Source organism: Penaeus monodon, chromosome 12 (genome assembly GCF_015228065.2).
Source record: "Penaeus monodon isolate SGIC_2016 chromosome 12, NSTDA_Pmon_1, whole genome shotgun sequence".
Lineage (NCBI taxonomy): Eukaryota > Metazoa > Arthropoda > Malacostraca > Decapoda > Penaeidae > Penaeus > Penaeus monodon.
In genome coordinates, this window is record NC_051397.1 from 46,441,197 (window position 1) to 46,451,196 (window position 10,000).

Sequence of the window (10,000 nt, forward strand, 5' to 3'; positions counted from 1 at the left end):
CAAAAATATACACCTTAGTTTGTGCTGTGCATATCAAACTCTGTTGAAGAACACATTGTGACCTTTAGTTTAGCATTTCTTTTTTCCTAAACAAAAAATGTCTTATTATTTCATGCAAGAATTCATGTCTGAGTATATGTCACTTACCCCATCATGTCAGAGTCATTGGAACCGCTGCCTATGTCAGAGGTTCCCAGAATGTCAGAAATGGATGCCTGGCTTTTGCTCTGACCACTCAGCACATCACTTACAATTAGCATGGCCTGGAAATCAAACATGACTTTAAATATGCTTATGTTATTGGGTACTAAAGAATTGTATATAAATCCTTTGTACTATCTGTACACCATTTCTTATATTTCCATACCAAAAGAACTGCATTAGTTGATTATCTTTGAAAGATTACTTGACACTGAAAATTATTTAGCTTACAACCAGTATACTTAAGTTATTTTACAACATTATAAAAGTGATATACACAGGGTCCCCATTATTCATATTAATATGACCCAGAAAAATATGACAAATAACAATTTGACAAATTCTGACAAAGCAATTTCCCATAGGAATGCATTATAATGTGGACTGTCACCATGATATCCAGTGGTTTGTTAATGTATATAGTCTGAATGTATATTGTGATGTTATTAATATTTCAATAACAATTTACTAATCATAATATCAAAAAGAATGATAACAATGTCAATATTAACAGTATTGGAATGAAAAACACAAACACATTTTCACGCCAATTCCAGGAATAGGGAAATCAGGATCGGTCACTAGGGCCAACTGATAGACTCCTTGCTGGCTTAGAACATGTGGAGCCATCTGTATGTAACAAAACTCACTAAAATTTGAAGGGGACAGTACATAAACCTGCTGACATTGGGTTAAGAAAAGAATTAATGGTAATGTGCCTATTTCTAGTTTTTGTTTTTAAAATGTGTGTATACTGGGAGGATGTTGCTAGCTACTCCATGGTACACTAGAATGCTAAATGATTCTGTATTTCTTATGCAAGTATATGAGCACCTTCCTGATAGACACTTCATCTATCAGGGAGGCATATGTGCTCAGTTCACCCTCAAAATGTTATATTTACAATTAACTATAGTATGTTATTTCTATGAATTTTCTTAACACTCCACCCAGAGCATGCTGGATGTAGTCAGAACAGCTGAGAATTTTCTCAAATTCACAATTTTTTTAATTTTTTTTCCACCAGAGTTCATATAACTGATTATACACTAATAAACCTAATAATTGTTGAAGTATTCCAACCTTCAGGACTGCAAGAACGGGGCTGAGTGTAATGGCAGTGTGTGCAGCAGCTAGCAGATGCCTGTCACAGCTGAGTCGTATGCTGCGTTGTGACATGCCAGCTGTGACACTTTGAGAAGATCCTGTGTAAAAAATGACTTGTTACATATCATTAGAGATAGACTGGATATCTGCATCCACTTCCATAACTGCAGTTTTCCACATCATTTATCTTTTAACCATGGATGTGAAAATTATGAAGGAATCATGAACAACTACATATAAAATAGCGCACACACACACACACACACACACACACACACACACACACACACACACACACACACACACACACACACACACACACACACACACACACACACACACACACACACACACACACACACACACACACACACACACACACACACACACACAGAGAGAGAGAGAGAGAGAAAGAGAGAGAGAGAGAGAGAGAGAGAGATCTATGCAAATCCATACCAGCAGAGTACTGCGAGGGCTGAGGCGTGTCAACACTCTTGAAGATCCTCAGTAGAAGGTGGCAGGTGAGTCGAGCACCAGGTTCTGCATCAGGGTTTCCCTCACCTGTAGAAAAGAGAAGGGGATTATGGAGGTTTCAGAACATCTCCCATATAAGTTTCCTGTATTGGCATTCTTGTGACATTATTTGAATAAAGTAACTTTATGCTGATGGATCAGTGAGGGTGAGAAAATTATCTGTGCAACCCAAAACAAAAAAACTATAAAAAAATGACAGAAAAAAGTAAGAGAGAGAGAGAGAGAGAGAGAGAGAGAGAGAGAGAGAGAGAGAGAGAGAGAGAGAGAGAGAGAGAGAGAGAGAGAGAGAGAGAGAGAGAGAGAGAGAGAGAGAGAGGGGGGGGGGAAGAGGGAGGGAGAGAGGGAGGAAGGAAGGAAGGAAGGAAGGAAGGAAGGAAGGAAGGAAGGAAGGAAGGAAGGAAGGAAGGAAGGAAGGAAGGAAGGGAAGTGTGAGAGAGAGACCTATAAAGAGAGTGAGTTATAAAGAGAGAAAGAGAGAGAGAGAGAAAAAAAATAAAGTACAAATCATAGGTGCAAATATAATGCAATCTATAATGTGGTTCCCTTCTGTGGCTTATCTATAATTAAGTAACCGTTTATATTTTTTCTCATGTAATTTCAACTGGAAACTAATGATCTAAACAATTACACTGACCACTAAACATTTCATACTTAGTCTTAAATAAATATCTAACATTTAGAATCACCCCACCATTAGAAGAGAGCCACTCACATTCAATCAAAAGACAAAAATCAAAGTTTGGTGTAAATACATGGTGTACAAAACAGAAACCAAAATATGGTGTAGCAAATCATAGAAATCAATACTGATATGATATACATAAACTAAAGAAATATGGTATGACATTGGTACACTGTAGTACCCACAAATCAAAATATGGTATGAGTAGTCGGAAAAATCAATATTGATATTGTGTAGAAACTAACAAAATATGGTGCAATAATCCACACAAATCACATAAGACATATGCAATGTAGGCCCTGCCTCTGTTCCAGCTCTGCAAAGCATAAAAAGACAAAGAAAAAATAAACATGAAAAGTACAGACAGAAAATGTTAAAACTGCATATATTGTGATGTAATGTAGACTCCCTTATTTGAGATTAGGGAAAAGATTTTTTTTACAGTGGAAAGAAAAAAAAAACACATGTTTATGTTTGGTTCAGATGTTTAGATTATGTCTGAGGTTATACTTTCCTTGTCAAAAGGCAGATGAACATTATGCTGTGTAACAAAATCCAATCCACACAAACCAGGTGAGACACTGACATTCGTAGGCAGCTCTGCTTTCAGTCATTCTCTAACTCCGCCAAGCACAAAATTTAAAATGTTTTCAAAGAACTGCAAAAACTTGAGAAAACACAAAATAATCACCTCAGCAGCTTCCCTCCACCTACCTCCGAGGAATGTTCCCGAAATATTAAAATGTCTTCCATCAAAAGAGTTAAATATATTGTCAAGGTCATCTCTTGCATTGCATCCATAAGAACTCCATTCCATATCAGTGTGAGGTGGGCGGTTATTGTCAGCGATAAGCTTATTCAGGGCATCTGTAGTGTTTACAAGAACATACAAAAAAGAAAAGAAACACTGAAACAAGAAACTGGTTAAAATTTATGCCTCGATCTCCGTCCTCCACACACGAAGCAGTCACACAGTCACACAAATCAGCTTACAGCTTTTTTCACTGACATAAGCCTTGTATATCACCTTTGTCATATCAAGGTTGCTATATATTCCAGCCATATCAAAGGAACTCCTTTCTCCTCCTTACCTCTACCCTTCACCCTTGTCATAATCAGACTTTAATTTTTTGGTATACCCAGGTCAAACATAAGGAAAAAAAAGATGAAAATCTGAGTACCAGACCAATTTCTCTTTGCAAGGTAACAGGAAGATCTGCTCAGGAAGAAGCTTACAATTCCTGACTTATGGATATACAAAAAAAAGCAACCACAATTTTCAGCATACTTTTGCAAAATGTTGTAGTTTAGTTTTTTCAGCTATCTAAATTATGACATTAAATATAATAAATGTGTCATGAACATTAAGCCAGTGCAGCCCTAATAAAACTGCATGCCTGAAAATGAATGTACCATCCAAATTACATCAGAAAAGACTGATGCCACTCATCTTTACACTATTTTGTCTCCCAGACACCGTAAAGAAATCTAATCACAGCTAAGAGATGCAGAATGATTGTCTCTATAAACAATGAAGTACACAAATTGCTGATTGCCTCATGTGCTGGATAGGAGAGACATAGTGCTCAGTGACTAATGCACCCAGACTCCAAGTAAGTTTGCCTCTTGAAATTTTTGCTGAACTAAACAGCAATTGTTGCAAAGCAAGAAATACAGCTCCAGAATAATTGGATATAGAGTATTAATGGCAAAGTCCCATACTTCACAGGATAGAAAGCTGAGTGAAGATTATGAATCAATCATAAAATGAAAATTGGACACCTAACAAGTTCATCCCTTGTATTCTAAGAATCTTCACATGAGATGATATGAAAGTTCTAAGATTGGAATTTGGAGATGAATTGATGTGTGGGTACCACTGACCAAGATAATCCCAGTCCAAACTTAAAATTGAATATGAAACAAATTAATGCAAAACAAATGAACTAATTGTATAATAATAAATTAAAGTCTGAGAAATCAAAATCATTCCTTAAATGGCTAAGCTGACATTCACTCCCTTAATTACATACTACTTACTTCAAAGGTTAATTACACATTATTACACATAGACATCCCCCTCTAAACTCTTCTTTTCAGGAGAATAAATCCTACATAAAAAATAATAAACTAATGGAGATAACAAAAACCTTTTAAACATACACATTACTTTTTTATTACCTTATCTGCTATTTGCTAGGTACTTGCCTGTATTCCAAGCCTCCATGAGGGAGGGCAGAACAACACACTTTAGGAAGTCAGGAAGAGTAAAGCAATGTCGTGCAATGAGGATAGCAGTGAAGACAGCAAGTGAGCTGTGGATGGTTGGGGCAGCTAGGGGGTCACGGAGACCCACCTGCGTTAGTACATCAATGTACCCCGGGCTCTCCTTTGACGAGCAGCACAGTGCATTTAGCACTCCTGTTGGAATTTGGGGATTGTTGTGTTATGTGTATGGTACTGGGTTTTGCATGGAAGACTGTTTGAATGCCATCAGAAACAACACTATAAGTATCAATCATAGAGTATATGGATATCAAAACAAAAAATCAGTTTCATAATACATTGTTAGAAGAAAACAATATATTCACTAAATAGTTCTATATTTTCCTATCATTATCTTAACCCCTATGATCTGGATGACGAGCCCATCCTGTCATGAAAACATTTGGCTTGTGGGTTGGATGACATGAACATGCCATCATGCAAAAATCTGGCTGAGGGCCGGAGTGACAGGAACTTGCCATCACGAGCATTTCGGCTGCAGACTGGGGTGATGGGAATGCTTCACCACAAGTGCACAAAGCTCTTGGAGGGTGATTAGACTCAGTGGCATTTAGGAAGTGACTATTGCATTATTTCCATCAATAAACAATTGCATAATGTACCATCCATGTGACATGACTGGAAGAGTGCCAGTTCTAGGGAAGACGTGATTTCCATGCTCAGGATGCTATTCCTGATCAATGTGATCTGTGGTGGTGCAAATTGTATTACAGAAGTTGAAAATTAGGAAAAAATAAGAAAATGACATAAATAACAAAACATTACTTATTATCTTTATTATTCAACAAAGTTATGGACTACTTTGAGAGATGATATGGGGTTTGTTTAAGGAAAACAGTCAATTAACATCTGAATTAAGCATATGAAATGACAAATAGAAACAAATGAAAATGGCAAAAATAAAAAAAAGCTAAAAATAACATTGCAAGGGGGAGGCATGGAGTCTTGTCACCACACACGAGTATTTGTGTGCGCCTGGCCTACAAGCCACATAACCAGCAGAATGGCCACTCAATTAAGCTTAATGCCTGTATTTTGGGCCACGGGCAGGCAGTGAAGCATCCAGATCTAAGGAGTTAATACAAGAACTGTGTTTTTTTAATTCACAAAATAAACCTGACCATTCCAGTCTGTCAATCATAAAGAGAACTTACCAAGCCACTCTGCAGATAAGGCTGTGCAGGAGGCAGTTAACTCTGCACACAAAATGGCCATGTCGTTGAGCTTCTCATTAGACGTGTTAGGTGAACAAGCGTCGATAATAGCATTGCAAACGAAGCTGTACCGGTTGGCTGGATCTGCTAGCTGTTTTAATATGCTTGAGTCTACCTTTAACCTAGCATGAGTAAGCAAAAAGGGAGTTAATTCTAACACATAATATATATATATATTACAAATACACAGACATATTGGTAAATTAAATTCTATGCTTCAATCATCTTTTCCTAAAACATAAAACCCACAATGGCTAAAAAAATATATAAAAATTGACAAATATATATATAATGGTAAAAGACTTGTTTCTACTTACTTTGGATTCTTAATGTATTCATCCATGAACTGGAGTGACCATGGATCAGTACCTTGTGCAGGAGTGATGCTAGCATAGAGGCACTGCTTAATCTTGGGATACAGTGGGGCAAAAAGCTCGTGGTGCTTTGACTGTCAATTGAAACAAGGAAAACTCCAAGTCACATAATGTCTTTCATAAATAAAGACATTAAACAGTAATCTTATTTCAATTAATTAATAATGAAATATTGCAGGGATGCAAGCCAAGAAGAAGCCAGTAGTTACATATCATGGGCTCACTAGCTTTCATGGTTGATTGAGTTTTCAGGATTAGTTTTTTTCTAATACTATTAATCCAACAATGAGAGGCATCTCACAGATAAGACAGCCATAAAATAGACCATATCAAGACACTTGCATTCTCCGCTTACAATCCAACAGGTTGGGAGCAGCAGTGAATAACTTCCTGAGCAAATGCCCTGGCAGTGGGCACTCGCTGGTATAACTACCACCCAGTTATTATGGTGAATTTCACTTGGAAGGACTCACCATGTATGCATTAATATTGAGGTTGTAATTATTATTATTAACATAATGATTATAATTATATCATTAACAATACTAAAAGCAACAAGAAAAAAAAAAAAAAAAATTGAAAATCTAGGAAAGATAGTTAGGGCTAGTAGTTAACTCCTGGGTGATTAAGCATTTGCATGTGAACAAACAATAAATAGACAAAAAACAGTGAACATGGCATGTATTCTTGCCATCTTAGCACCATTGGGTTAAAATCATGAACACAGTTCTTACAAAGAACTCAGTTTATTACATTGGCAGTCAACAGCTACAGATCCTAATTTCTTACCAACAACAGGTTATACTTCCTTACCTTTAAAAATGAGCAGTTTGCATAAAGGTCATACAAATAGGCAAAGACAACACGCTCTGCTGAGGTGCAGTCTGCTGGGTTTCCCTTGACAAGGCGACACAGACCTTCAAACACTGCTGAAGTCTGCTCCTGGGACACTGCACTCCCAAGCAAAAAGATGAAGAATAGGTAAACAAATACGAAGAATAACCAAGAAAATGATCAATCAGTAAGACATTAAATCTAATCCACTGTCTATCACTATTTACACTACAACAGAGAGTAGTCCAAGACCATTAGATTATGAAAACAAATAACCCCTGCAACATTTTAAAATCAAATAAAGGAGTCCTTTGAAGACACCAATTGACCTGCAATTATATATGTAGCAGTCCCATAGAAACCCATAGCAGCCTAGTACATACCTAGCAGACAGCAGTGATACTTCCTGAGAACGCCAACCACATACAGGAGGAGGGTAGGACAGTACCATCCCGCCAGACAACCCCTTTCTACCAACTGTGCTTCTATCTCTGTGACTTCTTTGATTATCTAAATATGTGAAGAGATTGTAAATTATTAGAAAATGATGAGGATACAAACAATATTCATGAAGAAATGAATAAGAGTATGTGATGAATCAAGATGTGGCAATATGGTAGTTTTGCTGTAAAATTACTGTAATTGATATCATACTTAATAGTTGTGCTAAATTTATGTCTTAATCCTACTTATCATTATAATGCTCATCACCCATCATCACCAGCAATAACTGAAGAAAGTGTAAATAATAAATACATCATTCTCACAATAATCCTTTCCAGAAATCAGCCAAACACCACCTTCAATATTAATCAAATAACGTTCATAATAATCACACAGAAATGAACTACTATCGCAGACATAGTGGGAGAAGTCCCAGTGCCGCACCTGAATACACAGTTCAATCAGCCCATGAACATTCAGCGCCACTTCCATGAGGTCCATCAGGAACGCAATGTGCTCGTGTGTTGGCAGGTAGCTTGACATCCCTGAACCATAGCCTGATAGCATTTCCAGGACCTGTATGAAGAAATGGAAAGAACAAGAGTGATGAAAATTAAAAAGGGGAAGTTGGAGTGGGGGAAAAAAAAGAGATCAACAAATTTTTGGATTATTCATATAATTTTCTGTATCTCCTAAAAATTGAAAAACATATTAACTAGAAAAATTATTCACTTTATCTATCTATCACTCTCCACTGATGTGAACAGTTATAGATACAGGAATAATCTATTTCATGAATTATTTCTGAACAAAAATGAAGTCAACACTGATGACAAAGATGTAAATCAAACATTAAAAAAATAAATTGATGATGAAATAATCGGGGAAAGAAAGAAAAATGTGGGAGGAAACTACATACAGAGAAAAACAATGATAAAATTGAAGTCTAACCATACAAAGAAATGAAACTCACCTGAGCCGCAACTGTGCTGGTAATGTGATGTTGATCAAAGTAGGAGTGTGCACAAAACCTGCTCATAATGTTTTCAAAGCTGAATTCACCTCTTGATGATTTCTTGACCTTGCCACCTTGGGAAAGGGGTACACCAAAATTTTAAAATGGTTGCAACAATATGAATAAAGAATAATCTACTATATAATCAATCTAATTATACAAAACCCAATCATAAAATGTTAACATTCATAAAAAGAACAAGGAAATAAGAGAGAAAAACAAGAGAAAACAAAACTAAAACAATACCTTCTGCAATATCAATGCTACACTTTTTCCCAAACAACTTGCAGATCTCTTTGGTAAGCTTTTTGATGGCAGCCCTTGCCTCATCTCTGGCTTTGCCTACTCCATACAGTAGCACATATCTCTGTGTGAAGCAATTTAGATATTCATATGAGGGTGTTGTCAATCCCAGTTAGGTCAATTGTATAGGAAATGTGGGAGAAAAAATGAGAACTCTCTGATCACACAAACAAGCACACATTAGTTGTAGTCTGGGGGGGACACAGACAGACAGACACACAGACATATACAGACACACACACACACACACACACACACACACACACACACACACACACTTACACACACAAACACACACACTTACACACACTTACACACACTTACACACACTTACACACACTTACACACACTCACACACACAAACACACACACTTACACACACAAACACACACACTCACACACACAAACACACACACTCACACACACAAACACACACACTCACAAACACAAACACACACACTCACAAACACAAACACACACACACACATATATCAAAAAAGGATTTGACACAAGGTAAATTTCCTTTTGCCAACCTGATTGATCTCATGCATGTAGGCATCGTCCTGAGGCAGAGGGAAGTGTTGCGCATAAACAAGGTGCCTCGGCTGTCGCTGCTTTCCCTCTCCTCCCAACTCCCCTCGTCCGCCTGTTCCTGACTCCTCTAAGCTTGTGTTGACAGCAATCTTCTGCAGGATCTTGCCCAGATCATCATCAATGTTGTCTGTTCCATCCTGTAAATATAGGTTAAAATAATGAATTCCTATCTAAGAACTTGCTCATATTACAACCTAATTTCTTTTAACTTGTAAAGACCCAAGGGAGCTAGGTCATAATACTAATTGTTGGGCACAATGATGCTAAATCTAGTTAAGCCTCCAATATAGGGGGATGTCCTAGTGACTTATTATTGGCTCCTCCTAGGTTATCTCAGCCCTGTTTGTAAATCTCTAAAAATTCCTTGCTCACCTCCTTCTTCTCTCCAAAGGACGTATCAGCCTTAAGGTCG

General features: G+C 37.2%; 1 protein-coding gene across 6 annotated transcripts in view; it reads right to left on the reverse strand.

Annotated features, from left to right (window-relative positions):
* Positions 1-10,000, reverse strand: part of LOC119579483 (mediator of RNA polymerase II transcription subunit 12-like protein) — a 40,910-nt gene that overhangs the window by 19,627 nt on the left and 11,283 nt on the right. For 5 of the 6 annotated variants that reach the window (XM_037927332.1, XM_037927334.1, XM_037927333.1 and 2 more), the window contains exons 13-26: positions 9,961-10,000; positions 9,528-9,725; positions 8,938-9,058; positions 8,650-8,765; positions 8,121-8,252; positions 7,616-7,742; positions 7,212-7,348; positions 6,342-6,472; positions 5,965-6,146; positions 4,733-4,945; positions 3,239-3,391; positions 1,765-1,869; positions 1,285-1,406; positions 148-263 (exon numbers count right to left, since the gene is read on the reverse strand). The exon at positions 9,961-10,000 is cut by the window's right edge and continues 142 nt beyond it. In XM_037927332.1, coding sequence (XP_037783260.1) covers positions 148-263; positions 1,285-1,406; positions 1,765-1,869; positions 3,239-3,391; positions 4,733-4,945; positions 5,965-6,146; positions 6,342-6,472; positions 7,212-7,348; positions 7,616-7,742; positions 8,121-8,252; positions 8,650-8,765; positions 8,938-9,058; positions 9,528-9,725; positions 9,961-10,000 — 1,893 coding nt within the window. The remainder of the gene's footprint in view (positions 1-147; positions 264-1,284; positions 1,407-1,764; positions 1,870-3,238; positions 3,392-4,732; positions 4,946-5,964; positions 6,147-6,341; positions 6,473-7,211; positions 7,349-7,615; positions 7,743-8,120; positions 8,253-8,649; positions 8,766-8,937; positions 9,059-9,527; positions 9,726-9,960) is intronic. The other variant, XM_037927335.1, reaches the window with a different exon arrangement.